Genomic DNA, 27,083 nt, shown 5'->3' with positions numbered 1-27,083 from the left:
AACCCACATGTTCGAAGACTTGAAAAGTTCAAGGTCACTCAAGCCCTATTGGCAAGCAAACACCAAGATGGAAGGTTTGTGTGTGCACATGTCTTTGAGATGAAGTCACACATTGACATGTTGGGAATGTTAGGAGTCGTTGTGTCGAGGAAGTTGAATGTTGTCTTGGTTCATCAATCACTTCCCGAGTCGTATGGTTAGTTTGTTAAAGACTACTATATGACAGATCATGATGTGACCCTTATTGATCTTACCTATTTGCTAATTGCTGTTGAATCAGTAATGATTTGGCGCACTGGTAAAGCAAATTTTATTGGAAGATCTACTTCCCAAACTTCCATGGACATTGACAATGGAAACATTGGAAGTCCAGAAAAGTCTTTTCTTCCCAATGGAAAGGGATCGGCCACGGTCAAGCCGTTTGACCAAATGGTAAAGAGAAAGGCTAAGTCTGAGATTGTACCATGTGCTATTCCAAAAGAATCTGTTTGCTTCTATTGCCAAGAGAAGGGGCATTGGATGCGAAGCTGTCGTATCTACCTGAAGGACCACAAGGATGGTAAAGTCAAAATGTTTGACTCTGCTTCAGGTAAATCCACTATCTAACTCTATTAAGTTCCTATTTGTAGATTCCTAATACATGATGTGATGAGATCACATTTTGATGTTTTGTAGAATCAAAGAAAAGAAAGGAAGCTTAAAGGAAAAACATGTTGAGTCTGATCACGAAGAGATGTATTTCGATCGCATGATTCAATGATCAGAGTTTTGAGCTGCTACTTAGGAGTTATTATAGATTGCTTAGGAATATTTAGAAACATAGTTTTCATATGTACTTGCATTGTAAGGACAAGTTTTCCGCAATTTTATAAATAAAGAAAATTTTTAATTTGATCTTATTTTATATTTCCTTGCAATGGCATTTATGAAAATTGATGTTTGTATGTTTCTATATGGATTTGATTCTTTCGTTTGTGGTAGTGTCTAAATTTACCAATTAAGGAAAGATTCTCATCACCCAAGTTTCGATTGGACAGAAATTTGGAATCATGTAACTTGTATTCTATGATGAATGAGAACTTTCATCTTTGGGAAATTAAGACTAATTCCTTGTTCACATATAGATGTGATTCAAATGAAGGACTAAGGGATCTAGTACAAAATTGTTGTGCACTGGTCAGGTCCACCACAAAGAACGATAATACTATTCGTCATGATTTACTAAGAGTTTAGTGAATATGATTATGCTTACAAGATTAAGTGTAATTCTGAATCATTGAAAAAGTTTCAATGTATAGCAGAACGAATAGGAAGAATCAATTAGGCAGAAAGATAAAAGTTTCTCCAATCTGGAAGGAAATGAGAGTACTTGAGTATCGTGTTTTATGATCATCTTAATGATTATGAAAACCATATCACAATTGATCCTCTAAGGACAACCTTAGTGTATTTGTATGTCTAAGAAGAGGAATCGGGAATTGTTGAAATGGTTAAATCAAAAAGGTGAATCATACTTCGTTCCAAAATCAAGTTTTAGAGTCATACTCCAAAATTTTGTCTTGAGTGACATATATTAAGTAGATTTAGAACACATCATGAAATGTGGAGTAAGAAATGGTTCTTACTCATTCACATTTGAAATTAGTAGTTGTGATGTTTTGGATAAAACAAAGACCAACTAAGACCAATTATATGAAGTGTCATTCTTGATAAGAATTCGCACTCTTGAATATTTGTTTGTCAATGAATGGTTCTTGACAAGAGAATATTATATGTCAAGAGGTCAGTGGGAGTCTTAAAGACCTTGAAAAGCTTCAAGAACTAATCAAGAATAAACCTATCGTTTATCACTAGCACACGAATTGAGGTTTGTAACCTATCGTGTTGACACATTCTTGTTTCTGTGCCCATTCCAGTTAAAGTTGACTATGCATGTGAGTTCTATGAGTTCTCAATTGTTTGCATAAGGCAAAGCACCTTGATCAGTGAAAGTTCATTGATCAGTATGGGTGATCTGCTCAACAACTTGGAAGACATGGTAGGCCCTTGTGCTGCCAAGTGGCAAGAAATTAAGATTGAACAAGTTCAGTCCATATGAGTTTGATTTTGTCATAGACATTGTCTTGTGATAATGGTTGGAAATGACAGTTTCACATGGATAGGAACACATACACCATTAAATCTAAGTGACATACGGTTTCTCTCCACTTCATGAAAATGATAGTGAGGAAACACTTTCACTAAGTAGATTTTGAGAAGATAGCAGTTGTGTTAATTGCATTCTCAAATTCGATTATGATTATGGCATCCCTCTTCATAGTTCGAATTGTGAGAAATGGCAAATAGTTTGAACATTCGGGACTTACTGCCGTAAGTTCTGAAATAGTTTAGACACACATATGAGCTCTCTAATGAAATGTGTATGAGATTGTGAAGTCAAAATAAATATTTTTCAAAGCGCCACGTATCAGAAATCTGAACTTTGGTAAGAAATTCAATAAATATTGATTTCTAGAAGTTCAACTAATTTCTGGGTACATGTCAAAGCTAGTGTGAGCATAAGTGTTATGCTGGTAAGAATATAATTATCATGATAGTGGGAACTTGATTATTATGCGAAGTGTTGCAAGTTAGCAATACTGGTTATAGGAAACAAAGTTCTATTTTGCAAAGTTGCAAAGTTTGAAAAGTTGTTTCGCTATAATAAGGGAGAGGATACTTATATTTATTTCGAATCTAAAAGTTTATATTGAAGTATTAATCAAGCTTAGTCATGAGCATATATGAATACCATGTTGAAGTATTTCAATAATGGAAATTCTATATATGGAAATATTATAGCAAAAGACTGGTCAAGTATCATGTCTTTATGTAAGACATTATGAATCGTGTCCCATATGCTTCGGGTATAGGATCGATTGCATGTGCTATAATATTCACGTGTTCTAATTTTCCAAATGCCTAGGGTATTAAGAAGACTAGAACCATATATGACTACAGTTATTAAACAACTGTCAAGGACGATCTAAGGCTCGCTAAGGATTGATCGCTTGTAGTTGGAAGTATAGTAATGAATGGATTGTATTGACATTATTATGAATAGACCGGATTCTATTAATAATGAGTTGTCATATGGCATATATGGAAATGTTTCCATAATGGGAGATGGATATCAAGAATCTATTTGTGCAAGAAGGATGTTCAAAGGAATGTACTTTGAATTTGAGACTTCACTTCCATGGAATTGTTCTTGTGACAATCTCCAAAGGAATACTTTGTAATATCATTGGCAAAGTATCTGACTATTTGTGACTTTGGTACCATGACATTACAAAAGGAATCATTGCATGATAGTTTAGAATCTAACACATTTTAATAGTGGCAAGAATTTGACATTCTTACACTTATGATAAAGATTTGGAATTGTGAAATGAGCATCATTGAAAAATGTGTTCAATTGATCTATTTCACAAAGAAAGGACCATAGGCAAACATAGTGTGCATGCTTGGAGCATGGGATAACTATTGTTTTAATTCTAGTATTAAGTTGGTTAATCGAAACATTATACAATGAATAATGTATAATCAATATGGTGATTAAATAATAAGTGTTTTATTTATACTCAAGGGTTTTGATAACCATATTGGATTAGATTATTCTTGTGTTTCACTTTGCATGTTTTGACTTCCCAAATAATAAGATTATTCAAACATCCACAGTCGATCATACTTTGGAAGTAATTAAAGAGGTAAGACTGTCATGAATCTGTCTGTAGATTGTCTAAAATGTTTAGACATAGCAAAAGATTGTTGCAGTGTTCATGAGTACTCCTGTAATAAGATTTGAGTATTGGATTAAACCCACGCTCATGTGAATCACTTCATGGATTTTATCACAAGTGATCATGAGACGATAATATCTTATATTCTTGAAACGGAGAGATATGAGTTGCAGTTTACAAGTCGGTTGCACATTGATGATATGTGAACGCACTAGTAACTTGGTGTTATAAAACATATTGTTGTGTGTAATTTGATGAGTAAATAGAGCAAGCATATGAGTCGAAGTTTATCCATTCCTTTTACCCAAAGTAGGATAAAAGCGATATCTGTGGGCCCCTCGATGATTTAGTGATGACAAACCTAAGCGCTTGGCCAAGCCTGGACTGATTTGATTTGTTCAATTAGTTAGTCGTCATAAATCGGAAATCGGGAAACAACACATGAACAGAGAGAATGATTATAATCCATGTCTCAGTTCATACGATATCTAGAATGGAGGAATATATGATCCCTTATTTAATGGACGCGTCAGAGTTCGACAACGGATTTATAGAGCTACGACTGCTAATCGGATTTTGGAGTCGTACTTGCAATAATAGTTATTAGACTTATCCAAGTGGGAGACTGTTGGATTAGGTGTCTAAGCCCATAACTATAATTGGTATGTACTTGACCCAATAGTAGCATGGTCCATTTCGGGTTGCCTTCACCAGAACAATCTGATAGGATGTATATTTAAGAAAGAGGTTATTTGTGATTTATTAATATATTATAAAGTATAATATATTAATTGTGAAATCATATTATTTAATTAGTACTGATCAAGAATTAATCTGGAATTAATTTAGTGATCAAAAGAGACTAATTAAATTAGCGGGCACTGATTAAGTAAATCAGTGATACTTATAGTCTGGGCTAATGATCCATGTTGATTATGTGGACTAAATCTTTGTGGAGTTCATGAATATTTAGTCCAAAGGGCTTATCATATGGATTATTGGATTAAAGGCCCAATGAAGTGGATTAGGGTTTACAAGTTGAAACTCTAGGAATTCCACACTATATATGCAACCCCTTAGCTCCAAAATTGGCAACCCAAGTGTTCTAAGAGAACCTATAGCCGATTTTATGTGCTAACAACCTCTCTCTCATAATCCTCCATTTGTTCATGGTGTTTATGACATGTTTAAGGCATCACACTTGAGGACCTAAGCTCTTAAAAGGCCAAGAACTACAAGAAAAAAATAAGAGGTATTCTTCTAACTAGTTTTTATGATTCATATATCAAAGTTGCATGCTCGTTAGGATTTATGTAACACCCAGTTTTGAAAGTGTTCGATTGTGTCTTTGGAGGCCAAGGGTATAAGCGTAATATGACGATTCGGTCTTTTATGGGTCTCGGGTTTTATTCGAAAGGTTTTAAGGCTTGGGGTGTAGCTAGGAGCGTAGGGCGCCATGCCACCTTGTCGTGGATATAAAGTTCGTCGGAAACGGACTTAGAACGAAGAAGTTATAGCACTTGGAAGTTGTTTGCAGAATTGGTCCCTGAATGGAAAAGTTTGCATTTCAGCCCATACATGCAATGTGGAAGCCAGGAGAGTATGCCCAGCGTAAGCTGGGGTACGCCCAACGTAGAGGGGTTAAGTGATCGCGGGTGCGGAGGGGTGTACACCCAACATATGAGAGGTACGCCCAACGTACGCTTAGAGTTCCCAAACCCTAATTTTAGGATTGATCCCTATATAAAGAACCTTATGTCTCGAAGGCTAGCCTCCATTTCCACCCTAAAGGAGCTACTACAAAACCCTAATCAGTATTTGAGTGTCCTTGGAGCTTAGAAGGTCACTCGAGAAGCATCTTGGTGCTGTGGATCCATTTTCCACACAAGAAAGGAGCAAGGCTTGGTGGTGGTTCAAAGGAGAGGTTGCAGATCTGGGATTGTTGCTTCATTTCTAACCATTTCAAGGTATAACGATCTAAACTTGCTGATTATCTTCTTAGATATCTTATATTGAGTTTTTGGACCATTTTGGTCCAAAGGTTGAAGCTTTGTGGTTCAATTTGATTCCTAGGACTTGGAGTTGCCACTCTCAGTTCTAAATAAGTCCATAAGGCAGAGAAATGCCATCTTGGAGGTCTTAATGGGTTCATGCATGAGTTAAGACCATTTCCATGGAAGTAGATTATCATTTTTGGAGTTTGAGCTTATGTAGGTCATGCAAAGCCATCAAGTAAGCAACTTTATGGTTTATGACGTTGAAGAGGACTTGGATCTGTAATTGTAGCTCTGGAGTATAGTATTAAGCACTTAATGGAAAAGTGGCTTAACAGAGGAGTACGTTGGGCTTACATGAAGGTATGCGCAACGTACACTCCATTCAACCAGTACGCTTAGCGTACAGAAGAGTACGCCCCGCGTACTCATCAGTTATGGGCTTGGAGTGTTTTGGGCCTCGGGTTGGGCCAGGCAGTGGACTTTGGGCCTTTGGGCCTTAGTGGACTATCAGAAGTCAGATGTTTTGGGCCAGGAATATGTTTGGGCTTAAGGTAAGGCCTATTAGAGGGTTTGGGCCCAATTTAGCAAATTGGGCCGTTAGTGGGCCACTGGTGGGCTTGGAAAGCCTACCTAGTGTTGGGCTTTGGTTTTGGGATTGGGCCTACGTTTGGATCATACTGGGCCTGGGGTAGAATGGTCATTTTACCCCATGCATGGATTAAGGATTATGGTATGGGACCCAATTGCTAATTGGGTATATTGTTTGGTAGTGGCAGCTCGGGAAGCTGGCGGGGCAGCAACTAAGGAATTCATACCGGAAGCTTCTGCAGTGTGAGGTGAGTTTTCTCACCATACCAATGGGTCTAAGGCACCAAGGCCGACCCATTTTGTGATAGTTGGTATAATTGTTGTATAGAGGTGTGTGACATATTTATGCATTGATATGTGATACGTGGTAGAGATAGCTTTTACAGCTAATGGTAGAGATAGCCTTTATGGCTAAGGGTAGAGATAGCCTTTATGGCTAAGGGTAGAGATAGCCTTTATGGTTAAAGGTAGAGATAGTCTTTATGGTTAATGGTAGAGATAGCCTTTATGGCTAAGGGTAGAGATAGCCTTTATGGCTAAGGGTAGAGATAGTCTTTGTGGCTAATGGTAGAGGTAGCTTTTATAGCTAATTGATATGTGATATGTGGTAGAGGTAGCTTTTATAGCTAATTGATATGTGATATGTGGTAGAGGTAGCTTTTATAGCTAATATGATATGTAGTATGTGGTAGAGATATCTTTTATAGCTAATATGATATGTGTTATGTGGATTGTGTGTGGGGTATGCTCGGGGGGACACACTAAGCTTCGTGCTTACGGTTTACAGTTTTGGTTACAGGTATCATCGATTTGGAAATGAAGGGCTCGGATTGATCGAAGTGCACACACACCTATGATTTCCGCAATGAATGATTTTGGGATGAACTCTGATAAATGTTTTACTTAAGGATGATTTGAAATGTTTGAAATAAACGGTATCAATGTTTTAGCTATATTAAAAATGAAATTTTTACCCTTGATTTTTGGTTCGTTACACTTTATGATTTGGAAAAATGTTTATTGCATGTATAACTAGAGAAAACTTAGATCCAAAGCTTTAGGGTTGTATGTGCACCATAAGGATGTTATAGTACATAAAACCCAACATCCTGAACCTTGGGCCTCTTGCCTGATCCCCCTGAAACATGAGCCTGATCTGACTTCCTCTTCATCTCCATCTCGATATCAATCCCTCTCTCTGGCTGTCGCTATCATATCCTCCAGGGGCTTGCAACTGGATCGGCTCACAAACTGTCGGATATAACTCCTCAACATCTCACGGTACCTCGCTTTCTTCATCTCCTCGTATACCACATACTGCGGAACCAAAAGCGCCCTCTCACGAAACATCACGGTGATCTCAGCCACCATCTCAGTAGTCTAGCGGAGATCCTGAAACTCTCGCGCCAACTACTGCACCTCAATCACTGGTGCAAACTCATCCCTGAACCTAGTCACAAAATCATCCCATAACATGGACTTAATCGCATCGCCTCCCAAGGCATGCCCTACCTCCTCCCACCAGTCCCGAGCTCTGTCTTTCAGAAGACAAGAAGCAAGTCTGGCCTTTACCCCATCGGGACAACTGCTGGTGCGGAATGCGTTAGCAATGTCTACTAACCATCTCCTACTCGCTATCAGAACTGTTGGGTTTTGAGCATTCTAACACTCCTATGGTGTACATGCAACCCTATAAACCTTGGATCTATGTTTTCTCTATTATACATGCAAATATTAACTATTCCAAGGTTTCATCCTAACTAGCATATTATGAAGCACCTATACTACAAAGTTCTAGTTAGATGACATACCTTTGATGTAGCTTGATGTCTTCAAGCTTTAAGAGCTTAGCCCCAATAGTGTGGAAGCCTCAAATGGAATCACAAATCACCAAAACACCTTGGAAGAACTTGAGAGAATATGCATGCACACTAAAATCGGCCCACTCTTATTTTCATACACTTGTGCCAATTTTGTGAGCCAAGGACCCCTTTATATATTATGGAGGATTAGGGTTACATCCATGTAAACCCTAATACCCATGACCTTTCATTTACATAGGATCCATGGGTTAAAAGCTCCATGGACCATCCATGAAAGCTTAGCCCAACCTAAATGAACTTGGCCCATTCCATATATATAAGAGTCCATATTTAATTAGTTCTTTTTGATCACTTAATTAATTCTAAATTAATTCTTGATCAATACTAATTAAATAATATGATTCCATATTAATATATTAGAACTTATAATATATTAATATAAATCATAAATATACTATTCTCAAAAGACTATCCATATAAATTGTGTCGGTGAAGTGCAACCCAAATGGACCATGCCGGGTCGGGTCAAGTACATACCAAATATAGTTATGGACTTAGACATTAATCCAACAGTCTCCCACTTGGATAAGTCTAAAACTATTATTGAGTATGACTTCAAAACCTAACTGGCAATCGTAGCTCTTAAAGCCGCTGTCGAACTCTGACCTTGTCAATGACTTGTCCATTAGATAAGGGATCATATATTCCTCCATTCTAGATATCATATGGACTGAGACATGGATTATAATCATTCTCTCTGTCCATTTGTTGTTTCCCGATTTTCGATTTATGATGACTGACTGATTGAACAAATCAAATCAGTCCTGGCTTGGCCAAGCACTCACATGTGTCATCGCTAAATCATCGAGGGGCCCACATATATCGCTTTTATCCCGAAGGTAAAAGGAATGGATAAACTTCGACTCATATGGCTTGTTCTACTACTTGTTGAATCATACACAAAGGCACGTTTTATAACATCGAGTTACCAAATGCGTTTTCGTGCAATCAATGTATAACCAACTCATAGCAACAACTCATATCTCTAGGTTTGAAGAATATAAGATATTATCGTCTCATGATCACTCGTGATAAAATCCATGAAGTGATTCAAATGAGCGCGGGTTGAATCCAATACTCAGAACTTATGAGCACTCATGAGTGTTGTAGCACCACTTTGTCCACCAACTTGGACCTCTACAAACCAACCCATGACAGTCTTGATTCATATCTACTTCCAACATATGACCGACTGTGGATGGTTTGAATAACTTAATCATTCAGGAAGAGCGACTTAGTTATTCTGGAAGTCAAAACATGCAAAGTGAAACACAAGAATAAATGAATCAAAATGGTATCAAACCCTATGAATATAAATAAACACTTTTATTTATCACCATACTGATTACTCATTATTCATTGTTTCGGTTTTATCAACTTTATACTTGAATTAAAAACACTAGTTGTCCCATGCTCCAAGCATGTACACTATGTTTTTCTTAAACAATAGCTTTTCCATACACCAAGTATGCACTCTATGTTTGTCTATGATCCTTACTTTGTGAAATAAACCAATTGAACATAATTTCAATGATTCTAATTTCACACTCCCAAATCCTTATCGAAAAATGTGAGAATTTCAAATTCCTATCATTTATCGAAATCTGTTTAGATTTTAAACTTATATGCACTGACCCTCCTATAACGAATATGTACAAAGTCACAAAGACTTGTCAACAGTCATTATAAGGTATTCCAATGGAGATCAACTCCATGGAAACTAAGTCTCATATTCAAAGTACATTGCTTTGGACATGCTTCTTGCATTAAGTTTTCTAATCTTACACATATAACTTCCACCTTTGGAGACAACTCCATATTCTCATTTTGACTATCACTTCTGAACAAGAGATGCCTCTTTTCAGAATATGTCAATATGGTCCTTCCAAAATTAGCACTATACTTCCAACTGTCCCTGAGCAACCAATCTTTGGTAAACCTCAGATTGTCCTCGACAATTGCTTAATCATTTTAGTCATATCCAATTCTAGACCTTTTCCCTTCTTAATGCCTCTGGGCATTTGGAAAAATTTAGAAATGACAAATATTATAGCACATGCAATCGATCCTGTACCCAAAGCAAATGGTACACGATTCATGATGTCTCACATAAAGACATGATTCTAGACCAGTCTTTTGCTACAATATTTTTATTTGCCATGTTTTCAAAATTTGACTATGAAAGGGATGCCGTAATCATAATCGAATTTTGAGAACGCAATATATAGAATTTCCTTAAGTTGAACCAATCCAACATGAAATTCATATATATATATATTCTTGACTAAAGATGATTAAGGTCTCAATCTAAGCCTTTAGAACTGAAATGAAGTATATCCTCTCCCTTAATTATAGCAAAACAACTTTTTCAATCCCTGCAGCCTCACGAATTGAAACTTTTGTTTTCTATAATTAACATTGCTAACTTGCAACACTAACAATAATTATCATGCTCCCACTAACATGATGATTATTAGCATAACACTTATGCTCCCACTAGCTTTGACATGTACTCAGAAATCAGCTGGACTTCTAGAAATCAATACTTTATTGACTTTCTTACCAAAGTTCAGATTTCTGATACGAGATGCTTTGATAAAACTTTATCAAAATCATACACCTTTCCTTAGATAGCATGCATGTGTGTCTAAACAATTTCAGAACTATGAAAAGGGATGTCGTGATCATAGTCTCAATTGTTTAGACCTTTTGCCATCTGCTTCAAATCTACTTGGTGGAAGTGTTTCCTCATCATCATTTTCATGAATCGGAGAGAAACCTTATGACCCTTAGATTTTATGGTGTATGTGTTCTTATCCATGTGAATCGTCAAAACCATAGTCACAATACAAGGATAATGACAAATCCAAACTCATATGGACTGAACTTATGCAATCTTAACTTCTTGCCACCTGGCAGTACAGGGTCTGCCATTGCTTCCAAGTTGTTATGCAACCAATTGAGAACTTTCAGAACTCTTATGCAAAGCCAACTTTAACTGGAATTGGCACAGAATATGTCAACACGATAGGTTATAAACCTCAAGTCGTGTGCTAGTGAAGAACCTCAGGTTTTATTCTTGATTAGTTCTTGAAATTCTTTTTAGGATCTTTAAGACTCCCACTATCCTCTTTACATATAAGACTATCTTGCCAAATATTCAAGAGATAGTGCAGATTCTTTATCGAGACAAACACTTCACACAATTGGCCTTAGTTGGTCTTTCTTTTATCCAAAACATCACAACTTACCAATTTCAAATGTAAAAGAGTAGGACACTTTTACTCTTACATTTGACAAGTGTTTTAAACCTTTCTTTAAGATATGTCACTCAAGTTACAATATTGGAGTATGACTCTAAGAATTGTCTTGGAACGAAGTATGACTCATCTTCCTGATCTAACCATTTCAACAATTCATGACTCCTCTTCTTAGTCATAAGAATGCACTAAGATGACCTTTAGAGGACTAATTGTGATATGATTTCTAAATCATTAAGATGATCACAAACATGATACTAAAGTACTCTCCCATCTTTTCAGATTTGAGAAACTTTTATCTTTCTGCCTAATTTGATTCTTCCCATTCGTTCTGCCATACATTGAGACTTTTCCAATGTTTCAGAATTATACTTAAACTTGTAAGTATAACCATATTTACTAAACTTTAGTAAATCAAATAGTCTTAACGAGCTTTGTGGTGGACATGACCAGTGCACAAGAATGTGTACTCGATCCCTTTAGTCCTTCACTTGACTCACACATCCATGTGAACAAGTAATCAGTCTTGATTTTCCAATGCTTGAAAGTTCTCATTCATCATACTATTCAACTTGCATGATTCCAAGTTTCGGTCCAATTGAAACTTGGGTGATGAGGAACTTTCCTGATTTGGTAAATTTAGACACTACCACAAATGAAAGAATCAAATCCATTTTCCAATATTGCTGTCAGTGGAATCATATAAGCAACAATTTTCCACAAATGTCATTGTAAGGATACTTCAAATAAATAAAATTAAACAATTTTCTTTTATTTTAAAACTTTGCGGAAAAACTTATCCTTACAATCCACATGGAAAATTGTTGTTATCTATTCCTTAGCAATATATCATAACTTCTTAAGCAACTGCTCAAAATTCTGATGCGATCGAAATCCACCTTCGCGATCAGAATCAGCATATACTTCCTTTAAGATTTCTCTCTATTCTTTGATTCTTAAAACATCAACATGTGACCCAGTCACATCATGTAATGAGGATCTCAGAATAGAACTTAACAGAGTTAGATAATGGGCTCTACCTGATGTAGAGTCAACCTTATTGACTTTAGCATCCTTAGGTAAATTTGGCAGCTTTGCAATCAACGCCCCTTCCTTTGGCAAAATAAACATATGGACCCTTTGGTAATGGGACTATCTCAGACTTAGCCTTTCTCTTTACCATTTGGTCAACCGGGTCGACTATGGCCAATCCCTTTCCATTGGGAAGAGAATGCTTTTTCTGGATTTCCAGTGTCACCATTGTCACTGTCCATAAATTTTTTTGGAAGTTGATCTTCTAATCAAATTTGCTTTACTATCGTTCCAAATCATTGTTGATTCAGCAGCACCAAGCAAATAGATATGATCATTAAGGTTCATGTCATAGTCTGTTTCATAGTAGTCCCAAAGGAACTCACTATGTGACTTAGAAAGTGATTGAACATCCAACTTTCTCAAGACTTTGACACCCAACTCTCCCGGCTTGTCAATATGTGACTTCATCTCTAAGATGTGATCACACATAGACCTTGCTTGCCATTAGGGCTTGAGTGACCTTGAACTTGTGGGTTAGGGAGAATAATTGGAGAAGGTGGAGGAAGAGAAGTATGACTTCCATGAGCCAAACTCGGGAAGTCATATTCATTAGGAAAGCTTGGTTTGGGAAGATCATTGTTGTCTAAACCAGACATCAACAATGGGAGAAATTCACGTAAAGTTGATTTAAGTCCTTAATATAACATCCAATATGATATATTAAGGCTAGGACCCAACAAACTATTTTATAACTTGGAAGAGGGATGCCGTAATCCAAGCTATAAAATATTTGAAGGTAGGTGAATGACGATTCACCAATTTCCACCAAGATAAACGAAATGTATTATTAGGTTTTATTTGGTTTTGAAACTCCTAGATTCTTTTGAGATTCATTGAACTTTTCAATGGCATGTTTCAATCTCGAGTGTGCCCTTCAGTTTTTGTGACTGGGATGCCGAGGATCACAAAACAATGTGTGAAGTAACCATGCAAATATACTTGGTACCCTTAATATTTACCCCTCAATCGATGTGCCGGTTAACCACACACGCTCCAACGATACTATGATAAACATTAAGTTACCCTTTGCCTACCTTGTTAAGTCCAGGTTAGTGTGCCGGTTAACCACACACGCTCCACTAACAGCTTAAACAAAGTGCAAAGTGTAATTTCATGGATTAGCACCTTATTCACATTTTCCTAAGTAACTAAGATTGGGAATTTATAAGTATTTAGTTACTTAGTATTTATCATTATACTTATAATGAAGGGAGAATTATAGTCCTCGTCCTACCTGTTCGGCTAACGACCCTCCACCGGTCAAGGAAGCGGTGAGTGAGAGTGGACACCCATTAAACTGCCATTTTATAGACAGTAACCTTATACCCCCCTTATAGACCGACTTCGTGAATGAGGCCTACTAATGGTAAGACGACTTGCTCTTATATATATAATATATTAAACTTTTAATATTATAATAGTATAAGGGTGTATTTTAGACATTTAAAATACTTGGTGGTTTAATCTATTAATTAAACTATACTCTTAATTTAATTAAATTTAAACCATGTTATTATGGAATTATTAATTCTCTTTTAATTAAACACTTTAATTATCTATTAATAAAGTCCATAAGAGTTAATTGAATTATTCAATAAAAACATCATAATTCCAATTATTAAATTCAAAATTAAAACCATTTAATTAATTGTTTAAGTTATGAACCCAAGAGTTTGGAAATGAAGGGCTTGGATTGATCGAAGTGCACACACACCTATGATTTCCGCAATGAATGATTTTGGGATGAACTCTGATAATGTTTTACTTAAGGATGATTTGAAATGTTTGAAATAAACGGTATCAATGTTTTAGCTATATTAAAAATGAAATTTTTACCCTTGATTTTTGGTTCGTTACACTTTATGCTTTGGAAAAATGTTTATTGCATGTATAACTAGAGAAAACTTAGATCCAAAGCTTTAGGGTTGTATGTGCACCATAAGGATGTTATAGTACATAAAACCCAACATCCTGAACCTTGGGCCTCTTGCCTGATCCCCCTGAAACATGAGCCTGATCTGACTTCCTCTTCATCTCCATCTCGATATCAATCCCTCTCTCTGGCTGTCGCTATCATATCCTCCAGGGGCTTGCAACTGGATCGGCTCACAAACTGTCGGATATAACTCCTCAACATCTCACGGTACCTCGCTTTCTTCATCTCCTCGTATACCACATACTGCGGAACCAAAAGCGCCCTCTCACGAAACATCACGGTGATCTCAGCCACCGTCTCAGTAGTCTAGCGGAGATCCTGAAACTCTCGCGCCAACTACTGCACCTCAATCACTGGTGCAAACTCATCCCTGAACCTAGTCACAAAATCATCCCATAACATGGACTTAATCGCATCGCCTCCCAAGGCATGCCCTACCTCCTCCCACTAGTCCCGAGCTCTGTCTTTCAGAAGACAAGAAGCAAGTCTGGCCTTTACCCCATCGGGACAACTGCTGGTGCGGAATGCGTTAGCAACGTCTACTAACCATCTTCTACTCGCTATCAGAACTGTTGGGTTTTGAGCATTCTAACACTCCTATGGTGTACATGCAACCCTATAAACCTTGGATCTATGTTTTCTCTATTATACATGCAAATATTAACTATTCCAAGGTTTCATCCTAACTAGCATATTATGAAGCACCTATACTACAAAGTTCTAGTTAGATGACATACCTTTGATGTAGCTTGATGTCTTCAGGATTTAAGAGCTTAGCCCCAATAGTGTGGAAGCCTCAAATGGAATCACAAATCACCAAAACACCTTGGAAGAACTTGAGAGAATATGTATGCACACTAAAATCGGCCCACTCTTATTTTCACACACTTGTGCCAATTTTGTGAGCCAAGGACCCCTTTATATATTATGGAGGATTAGGGTTACATCCATGTAAACCCTAATACCCATGAACTTTCATTTACATAGGATCCATGGGTTAAAAGCTCCATGGACCATCCATGAAAGCTTAGCCCAACCTAAATGAACTTGACCCATTCCATATATACAAGAGTCCATATTTAATTAGTTCTTTTTGATCACTTAATTAATTCTAAATTAATTCTTGATCAATACTAATTAAATAATATGATTCCATATTAATATATTAGAACTTATAATATATTAATATAAATCATAAATATACTATTCTCAAAAGACTATCCATATAAATTGTGCTGGTGAAGTGCAACCCAAATGGACCATGCCGGGTCAGGTCAAGTACATACCAAATATAGTTATGGACTTAGACATTAATCCAACAAGAACTCCCTGAAGTTCAATGAATACGCCCCTATCAAGGCCACCATCTCAGAACGAAAAGAGCCCAAACACTCCTCCAACAACTCTACAATACCCTCCTTGATCATACCGAATATCATATGAGTTTGCTCGAGTATGCAACACGTAATCTCAGACGAAATGAACTCCCGCGTCTGATCATCCAACTGGCCGACTCCAGAACCTGAGCATGAGCCCTCACCAGCACCATAACTACCAACCGGTCTGCCTCGAAGAGTCACCATACTGAAAATAGACCATATAAACCATCAGAATACGCATCAATATATATATATATATATATATATATATATATATATATATATATATATATATATATATATATATATATATATATATATATATATATATATATCGAGGGATCTCATACTCTACAAGCTTCCTGGCTTCATTGTAACTTTCCTTGACTCGAGTACGGATCCGCTGCTTCAAATAGTACGGGCCCATACTACCTTCCACATGTATCCGTACTTTCCTTAAGGATTACCTTGAATCCGCTAAGTCACTCTTTATCCATACAATTACCCCTCAACAAGATAAGGCTCCCAACACTAAATCTCTTCCTAGGTTTTCCTAGGGCAACCACCACACCACTCTCCGCCATCAGCTGCAGAAGAAACTCCTACCGACACCCTCTAACTAGCTCACGAATACAATTACATATCACTAACACCAGATAATTCTTCGAATGAAAGGTATCACACTACAATGGTTGGAATCAAACAAGAGTTGCGCAATAGAGTTAAAACCTAACCTTCTAAAATTATTTAGTTTCCGCAATATGTAATTTAACATATTCGCTTACTAGTTAGCTAATGTTAGTGAGAACTCCTAAAAAGCACATAACAAGCAGCATTCGAGCATTCAGTAATCAGAACCAAGCATAACCTAATTGTACCATCCTATCAATGACTGATGAGTACTAGCATGCAAGTCTACAAGCTCATACAATAGGTATACAAATACATCTCTCCTAACATTCTATCATGCAGATACTAAGCAGATCCTTAGCCCTAACTAGCATGCGATTCACAGATTCACAAATCAAATCATACCAAATAACATGTATGGGTATTTTGGAAAAACTTACTTGAGCTCGGTCGATTGCATGCACCACACCCTTTCTTGTATTAGAAAACCCTTGTCTTTAAAAACATTTCCTTTTTGAAATTTTTTACCAAATCCTCAGTTTGAGTTCAGGCACACCCGAGAGTATGTCTGAATCTCTCAAACTAAGGCTCTGATACCAACTTGGAACGTCCCAAAAATATGACCCAAAAATTTCATTTTTAAAATCAATAAAATGGTAATCCAAAACATTGTCATACAACCAAGATGGATCAAAGTGTATCACTACATCACAAAATATTAGAGTAAATCACAAAATGTGGAATGAGGTGGTGTGTGCTCTGCAATCATCCCGAGCTCTTCCCTTTCGAACCAGAAGTACCTTAACCATAAACTGAAAACTGTAAGCATAAACCTTAGTGATTTCCCCAAAATACCACATACTATACGTAATAAACACATACTGGGTCCCCGCCCTTCCTCGGGCCTCGCCCGACATCGAGTTCCACCCGGCCTCAGGCCTCGCCCGGCATCGAGCCCCGCTCGATTTACAGATCTGTCAATTACCAGGCCTCTCCCGATACACATATAAACATATAATCATACTAACACATGCGATAATCACAAAGATAATAACATACAATACAGTCATCGGGCCTCGTCCGACATCGAGCCTCGCTCGGTATACATACCAATGCATACACATGCAAGAGTCACGTAGACATCTAGCATCCTAAAATAATAAAGCATGGGCCGACATTGGTGTCTTCGACCCGCTAAACAAAGTGAGGAAACTCACCTCAAGCTGCTGAGTCACTCAGATAAATCTATGTCTGTTGGTCCGATAAAATCCCCGCGTTATCATCATAAAATAATATCCAATTAATAATTGGATTCCGACCCATAAATAAGAGTCTAAACCAGGGTAAAAGACCATTTTACCCTTTACCTAACTTGGCCCAAGGCCAAAGCCCAAACCAACTACTCAAAAGGCCCAATTCTAAAATGGTCACCCAAAGCCCAATTATGACCCAATCTTCCAAATTGAGCCTAAATCCCTTCATGGGCCTTCAACCAAAAGAACCCAATATAATAGCATCAGCCAAAAAATAGAAATCTGATTTTCCAACAAGACCCTAATCTCCTAAGGTCCAAACATGGGCCCAAAACCGAGAAGCCCAAATCCGAAGCCCACCTGCTGAGTACGCGGTGCGTACTCAACTCGTACGCTTAGCGTACACCCTCTGAGGCTAGTACGCGCAATGTACCAGCTTGGTACGCCCAACGTACTCCCTAGTTGGCCACCCCACTCCGTTAAGCACTTAATCCATTGAGACTTCAAGCCAAACTCTCAGATCTGATTCTATAAGACCACTTATCACGTAAAGTTGGAAACTTTACATACATGCATGGCTTAATGGGGCTCAAGAGCTCAAAAAGAGATTAACAAAGGTCTTAACACACGCATGGTTCAAGATACACCACAAAGCTTTCATTTTTATGAACAAGGGGACCAAAAGAAGCCTAGATCTAACACCAATACTTCTGGAGTGAGTCAAGAAGCTCATCAATCACTCCAAGGACTCAAAAAGTATAAAATAACAACATAACTAGATCTAGCATCATGAATCATCAAGATGGAGCTTTTTACCTCAAAAATCTTGCAAATGATGAATTAACCCCGGATCCGGATCTTCAAGCTCAATACACTTCTCCAAATGGTCATATTCTTCTTCTCCTTCACAAACCACCCACAAACACTCTTTAAGGCTCAAAACTCACAAAAACACAATAGGGTTTCGATTTCAGGACAAAGGAAGGTAGAGGCTGGCTAAACATGACCAAATGAGGCTATCATAAGGTTTAAATAGGGTGCAAATCTTAAAATTTAGGGTTTCAATCTGACTTAGTATGCCATGCGTACTCCACGTACGTCCAACATACGTGGATGGGATCCGCGATCACAACATCAGGCTAGAACGGTAAGCGTACCACCTAGTATGCCCCACGTACTAGCTTAAGGACCAAAATGTAAAGTTTTTAGATAGAAAGGGTTAAATGCGAAACTTACCAACATGAGTGTTACATTTGTGAAAATAAGTAATCAATGTTATATTCAAACAACAGTAGAAGTTATACTAAGTCAAAGCATATTGACATCAAATTTTAGGCTGTTAAATGAATAGTGCAAATGGACACATATTTATAAAGCACATCTAGATAAACTCCATGATAGTGGATCCGCTCATGAAAGGATTTCCTCACAAGGTCTTTAATGATCATACTACACACATTGGTGTGATAATTTGTTTTAGCGGGAGTTTTATTGGTGCTTTATGTTTTGTTTAAGAACAATTATGTTATTCTATACAGACTAAGGATTTAGTTTATTCCATCATCACTTGCACTCATTTGAAGTTTGATCTCACTTCAAGATAAATAGGAACTCGTAGGCAATCAACTTGATTTCAAAACCACACATTCATGTTTAATCCATGTCATTTAATTATACATTTATATGTGACCATTGATGGGTTTAGTTATGTAAATTGTAACGAAGACCACTTTGATCCAATACTATTATGATTAATGAACGAGATTGTTTAAGGGTATCAATACTATGATAGCATTCTTTAAAGCACTTACAAGGTTATATATACATTTATATATTTGTTGTCCAGTGAGAGATTGTTGGATGAGACCATTGATAAATGTATATAAATAATGTTATCATTAATTTTAGATTATTATGGAAATTATATAAAATTTTCGATGGACTGATTTTATTAATAAATGAAGATATACACTTAGCATGTTTATCTTGTGGGTTGAGTTCCCGATTTGACTCAAGATCTCATAAATCCCTAATATCTCTCACATTCGGTTATATCTCAATCTATATAAATACGTGATGAGAAGCAGATTTACAATATACGAAATATACCATTGATAAATGTATATAAATATGTTATCATTAATTTCAGATTATTATGGAAATTATATAAAGTTGTTGATGGATCGATTTTATTAATAAATTAAGATATACACTTGCCATGTTTATCTTGTAGGTTGAGTTCCCGATTTCACTCAAGATCTCATAAATCCCTAATATCTCTCACATTCGGTTATATCTCCATCTATATAAATACGTGATGAGAAGCAGATTTACAATATACAAAATACACACATAAATTGTTTAGAGTTTGCTCATGGATTTAAGAGAGAGTTATTGAGATCAAGTGGAAAACCCAACCATACTCACCAGATCCGGAAAACTCAATGGAATCAGATATGTAATAATCGTTATTTCTTGTTTAAGATTTATTGTAATCAGATTCGAGATTAAGATCTCAAATTTATGCTTCTGCGTTTATGTTTTGGTTATTAAAATTACCAACATGATTCCCTATATTGAAGATAATGACACCACTACCATCGGTTACAATAAGAAACATTGTCATTGCATGTTTCACGTTTCATAAATTTATAAGAAAAGATGGACTGAGTGGTGAATATTTTTCACGATATGATGAACCCAATGTCTCGTTTCGAAATAACAATGTGCATGTTGATGAGTTGATGATGATGAAGATGAGGTTCCAACATATGCTACTGCAACGGACCGTGAACATATGACTTGGTTACGGGATAAAATTCTTGAGCAGTTGATGCAAAATATGGAATGAATTATTTTAAATGAAATTGTTAAGTACGACTAAAATTGTTATTGTAGGACTAATTTGGTTGTATGAATTTTATTTCAATATTGTAACACTAGAATTATTAAAATTTCGGTGTTAAAAAACTATTTTAAGTACGTAAAATTGGTTTATTTAAATTTTAGTTTATTGCTGCACCATGCAGAAGTTAAAAAACAAACTTCTTATTGCAGACTACAGACGTTTAGTCCACTTCTTTTGCTGTAGAAGATTGCAGATATGGTCCGCATAGTACATACGTTTTCGCTAAAAAAGCACCTAATTGTTAGTTCACGAAATTAGATAACATGTTTAATGGTAACATGATTGAGTTCACATTTTAGCAACATTATATCCTAAAAATGATAACGAGTCGGTTTGAAGCGGTGATGTATGTCATAATTTCAAACCAAATTAAATTTGTTATATAGCTTTGTTTTGAAGTTTATCGATATAATAATAATAATAATAATAAAAACAACAAAAACAATAATAATAAAAGTAAAAGGAAATGGTAATTTAACCTACTCTTACTGTTTTGAATGACAAACACTATCACACCTAAAGATATGACGAAAAATTAAGGAATATAACAATTAACGTGGTTCATACAGTCGGGTAATCGTACTACATCTGCATACAATTTAAAAAAGTTTCTATCGAATTTAGAATAATTAGGGTTTATAAGATACACCGTACTTTTTTACTGAGAACATAAAAGACATATACAAGTATACGAAGTCGAAGCCCACGTAACTTGGATTGTATCGTCAAAAACCCACAAGTATATTAGACTCACAACTCTATTCCTCTACATTGATGATCAAAAGTGTAACGAAATGATACCAAATGAACAAAAAGCAACACGATTTGTTTTGACCCATTCCAAAACAACCACAACCGGGGTTAAGACAATGTCTTTTTATTTTTTTGAACAACTTCATATTATATATAAAACACTAGAGATAACTAGCCTAAAAAATAAACATTTTCAAATAGATAGTCATAATTGGGTTTCACAAACCACGAAAGTCAACTAAAATTTAGTTTCTGATTCCTATTTACAAACTCATTCTAAGAATACTTTCTAATCAAATCATGTAACAAATCCCTTGTAATTATTTCAGTGCCAAATTGTTAGTTTGGTTTGTATCTTCACCTTTCTAATCCAATATTAATTTTTATATCGACGTAATTTAGTTATGATTAAAGTGTTAGTTTCAATTCACATGAAACAATCATGGTTATAGAATGAGAAACTTATCGATTTCATTTCACATGGAACAATCATAGTTACAAAATTGAAAATTCTTAATAAGAACTAAGAAGTAAGAACGGACTGATAATCTAAACATTTAAAGTTTAGGGATTATATTTATGAAATCTGTAAAACCATAAGGGTGTTACTGCAAATTATTTGAAAAGTTTATATTGTCTTACGTGTATCCATTAACCAATAGGGTGATAGTATTTAGTCACGTATCCAATCAAAAGCCTCCACGTATGAAAAACCAACGTGGATTCTAGAATATATATACTCTACTCGAAGACTCCTTTCTACAACCGCACCATTCGGAAGCGTTTTGTCCGATCTCTGATTCCGGGGAATCAACGATTTACGCCTGATACCAAGATTCCGGCACCGATGGAGTCACACGGCGTCGGTCTCCGCCGTGTTTTGGAGCTCGCATTTTGCGTCGCCGGTATTTGGACAGCTTATATATACCAAGGCGTTCTTCAAGAGACTGTGTAAGGCTTTTTCCTGAACTAATTTATACCGTTCTGTTTTTCATTTTATCTCTTAAACTCTGTAATGATCATTTAATTGTCTTCATATGCATCCTTCCAATAAAAGCTTCGAATTTTGGATTTATGGCAAATAGTTGTGTGAAGGTTTACGCTAAATCGTTATTAGTTATTGAGAATTTTGAAAATATTGCATATTTATTGGCTGCTTTAAGTTCGCATTTGAGAAAGTAAAGTGATTACTTATATTGATGATTGTGTCGCGTTTTCACACATCAGTTGTGATTATGAATCGTGATTCGTGATCCGTTCTAACAACTTGATAGAGCATAACAATAACTCCACATTCTGATTTCAGTTTAAGACTATGATTTATGATTACTGCAAATAAATAAACAACTGTACCCTTAAATATCATTCTTAAGTTTTCATTAACCTAAAAATTGAGCATTTTCTTAAACCTTACCAAATGTTACTAGCATACATGGAACTCCAATTTGAGGAATTTGGTATTTCCAATTGATTACATTGTAATGGACATATATGAAAGGTTGTTATGAGTCTTTGTTATTGGTTTTCAGGTCTACTAAGCGATTTGGACCAGAGAATGAGAGGTTCGAACATCTAGCATTCTTGAATTTAGCACAAAGTGCTGTTTGTTTCATATGGTCATTCATGAGTAAGCATTTCACCTTTTAAGCTCTGGTTATCTTTGGTCATTTAGAATGTAAATGATAATTGGGAATTAGGGATTGATTAACATTTTGTGGTGACTGATTAGTGATAAAGCTGTGGCCCAGTGGTAGCACTGGTCATGCTCCATGGTGGAGTTACTGGAGTGCTGGCATTACAAATACAATTGGCCCAGCTATGGGAATTGAAGCTCTAAAATACATCAGTTATCCTGCTCAGGTATCTTCAAGCTTTATCCATCTATCAAATAATCAAACCTTTTCTCTTTCTGTTAATCTCCCATCATTTATCTTTCTATTTTCAATCAAGATTTCTAAAGTTTTCATCAAATCAACACATGATGTTTGAATTTTGATCGAACAAGTAATGATTACATTGGTTATCTATTGTAGGTACTTGCAAAATCCTCAAAGATGATTCCAGGTGATTACTTGCATTTAATCCAAACTAAATTAGTAATTTGACTCTAATAACAATGTTCCCAAAATACTTATCTTTTTAATTTATCATTATGCAGTGATGCTAATGGGAACACTAGTGTATGGCATTAGATACAGTTTTCCTGAGTATCTTTGTACAATTCTTGTTGCTGGTGGGGTATCTGCTTTTGCTCTTGCAAAGGTGAATATATTATCTTTTTATAAATTATATGTTGAACTTTATTTTCTTGTTAAGTTGTTAATATTAATTCCATTTTTGCTAATTGTTTCTTGATTCTTTCAGACTAGCTCAAAGACTATAAGCAAGTTGGCTCATCCTAATGCCCCACTTGGATACGGATTATGTTTTTTAAATTTGGCTTTTGATGGTTTCACAAATGCTACACAAGATTCAATCTCAACAAGGTTAGTTATGAAAGTATGATAATAGAACTATGACTAAATTACAAATTTGGTCCTTGTGGTTTATTGTTTTTTCGGGATGACCGAAGGGTAAATCGGTCATTTTGAAAAACCAACAGTCGAGTCGCTAGATTTAATGACTTGTTTAACGACCATGGAGGCATATATGGAAGAAAATTTAACAACAAAAGGCAAATTTGTATCAAAAAGCAGAACTTGGACTAAACCCGTCATGTCAAGTATACCACAAGGACTAAATTTGTAATTTACTCTAATATCCATTCCATTTTTCATGTTATATATGTAGTTTTTGGTTGTAGGATATATAAAAAGTATATAATATTCTTTTGGAAAATTTTAAATTTTTTCATCATACTAATTACTAAATATAAATATAATATAAAAATGAGTAAATTACAAAAATGCCCCCATTATTTTTATTTTTATTGTGTTTAGTCCAAAACCAAAATCTTTTTTAGTTTTAGTCCTTATTTCAACTTTCAAGGTTTCCTAACCAAAACCGACATGAAACCTTTAAACGAGGACCAAAAGTAGAAAGTCCTAAGGACCGGACCAAAATCGACATAAAACCTAAAAATAAGGACCAAAAAGGAAAGTATTCCAATTTCGGACTAAACACGATAAAAACCTCACATACATTCCATTTTCTTTAATTTACTCTAAAAATTACAAAAACTTGTCGAACAAAAAGAAAAAACTCGATGTAACCTAAACCCAAACTGAAACTGAAACTGTCCTAAACCCTAAACCCTAAATTGTACTGTGTTGTCAAACTGAAACTGAAAATGCCCTAAACCCTAAATTCTACTATACTGTCAAACTGAAACTGCCCGGAACCCTAAACCCTAAATTGTACCGTGTTATCAAACTGAAACTGTCCTAAACCCTAAATCCTAACTGTACTGTGTTGTCAGGTATCCAAAGACAAGTGCATGGGACATAATGTTAGGAATGAACTTATGGGGAACAATCTACAACTTAGTTTTCATGTTTGGGTGGCCCCACGCGAGTGGCTACCAAGCCATTAATTTTTGCAAGCACCACCCAGAGGCCGCATGGGACATTTTATACTATTGTCTATGTGGTGCGGTTGGCCAAAATTTTATATTTTTTACAATTAGCCGATTTGGGTCTTTAACAAACACAACAATCACAACAACCCGAAAATTCGTGAGCATTGTGGTGTCATCGGTTCTTAGTGGGAATCCATTGTCTCAAAAGCAATGGGGGAGTGTGTTCATGGTGTTTAGTGGCTTGTCTTATCAAATTTACCTTAAATGGAAAAAGATACAAAGAATGCAAAAGAAGAGGAAAACTACTTAGAGTTTTATAGATATATATATATTTTTAACATGGTATCAGAGCAAAATATTATTCGGACCCTGATTTTATTTGGGGTTTTGTGTTTTTAAAGGTAGGGGGAGTGTGACTGATTGGGTTTTATATAGTGTTACGGAGGAGATTTGGTGTAAGGGAGTTTATGAATTATGATATAGCACATTAAATTGTGAATTGTAAATTTACAATGTGTTTTTGTGAGGTATTTATAATCAAATATTTTGTTTTGGTGTTGTTTTATATTTGTTACATGTTTTATGTTTGTTGTAAGGTTGTAATGTAGTATTATGATTTATCCAACCAAAAAGAGAAGAAGATGCATTTTCACACGATCATGAAATTATCAAAGTATTTATTGTTATTCTACTCCCTATAATTTATATTATGGGCTTTGTTCGAAGTTAGTTAATATTATGGGCTGTTATGTAAACTGTGGGATTTTGATAAACTGTGTGGAATGGACCAACATTGCAAGTTTGATGGCACTTTACTTTGAAATTTTAAAAATCATGTTTGTATACAGGATTTTAACACATCTCGTATTTTTATATCATCTGATCTATCGAACACCTTATATGTTAATATCTCAATTGAAATGTTTCTTTGATAAACTTTTTCAGACTTGAGTTGTAATGTGATCGAATGTCGACTCTTCTTGAACTAAAACTTTTTTTTTTTCTTTTTCTTTTTTTTTTTTTTGTAAAAAAACCAATGTTACTTCTTCCCATTGGCGGACACATGTGGAGCCCGGGGGTTCCGGGCCATTATTCCAATTTATCCCGTAAGTGTAATTTTTCTTGTATATAAGTGCAACATCTATAAAAATAATTGTCAGTATTATTTTAGAGGTAAAAAAAATATGACATGGTATAACTAATACTAGCCCAAAACAATAAAAAAAAATTAGCCCAAAAAAATAAAACATTAGCCCACCAAGTTATATTCATTAAACCCAATTACACTCAATACCCAATTCACATTGTCTATATGGTCGGCTGAAGGCCTGAAGCACAAAGCTGGAAAGAAACGAAAAAACTCCTTTGCTCTTTGTGAAGTTGCGACGAAAACAACAGGGTCGGACGCAACATTTCGTAGTAGGTTTTGCCATTGGCATATTTTTTTTTACATAGTGACACAATAGTAGAAAAACAAAAAATTCAAAATTTTTTACACTGTCCGTAAAAAACGGAGGTTGCCGGTGCCACTATGGGCACCATAGTGGCACCACTCCTGGCAAACAGGAAGGCAAAAAAAAAGCCCATTTTTGCTCCAACTCTTCAAGTGAACGACAAGTGAACGATTTTTCTTCAACTCTCCAAGCTATTTCGATTTCGCTTGACTCTTTTCCAAGCTACAATGAAACAAGTATGGGTTATTGTCACTATAGCACAACAATGTTTAGTATATTGGTTTAAAAGGTTCATCGTGACTTTTTTTTGCCTTTTAGGGGTACGAACTTGTGTTTTACCGTTTTAAAAGGTCATGATAAAAAATGTGAAGGGGTCACCCGGTTAACCCCTTCCTAATCATTAGTTGTAAAATGTCACGTAATGCCACACATATTAAAAATAGTCCAAGTCGGTTGCCACATGGGTGTAATTGATTGACCTAAATAATTGGTTAACTTGAAACATGGTGGATGAGATTCGACCCAACTGAGAAGACCCATTAAATATACGGATATCCACCCGGTAAATTGGCTTGACAGATTGAAGAACACCATCTACATCATCATTCATCATATCTCCATTTGGGAGTTCATTTCTTCTTGCAATCC

General features: G+C 35.9%; 1 protein-coding gene across 1 annotated transcript; it reads left to right on the top strand.

The window, feature by feature from the left end:
* The first annotated feature begins 22,233 nt into the window (after positions 1-22,233).
* On the top strand, positions 22,234-25,546 carry UTR3 (UDP-galactose transporter 3). Its single transcript, XM_079067788.1, has 7 exons — positions 22,234-22,415; positions 22,994-23,091; positions 23,194-23,324; positions 23,498-23,528; positions 23,623-23,726; positions 23,829-23,950; positions 24,883-25,546. The coding sequence occupies exons 1-7, from the start codon at positions 22,312-22,314 to the stop codon at positions 25,289-25,291; spliced, it is 999 nt and encodes a 332-aa protein (XP_078923914.1). The 5' UTR covers positions 22,234-22,311; the 3' UTR covers positions 25,292-25,546.
* Positions 25,547-27,083: the final 1,537 nt, after the last annotated feature.

The sequence above is a fragment of the Lactuca virosa genome, chromosome 8 (genome assembly GCF_052849685.1).
Source record: "Lactuca virosa cultivar CGN04683 chromosome 8, Lactuca_virosa_CGN04683_v6, whole genome shotgun sequence".
Classification (NCBI taxonomy): domain Eukaryota; kingdom Viridiplantae; phylum Streptophyta; class Magnoliopsida; order Asterales; family Asteraceae; genus Lactuca; species Lactuca virosa.
Note: the sequence above shows the minus strand (reverse complement) of the source record. Positions and strands in the feature narration are given on the sequence as shown.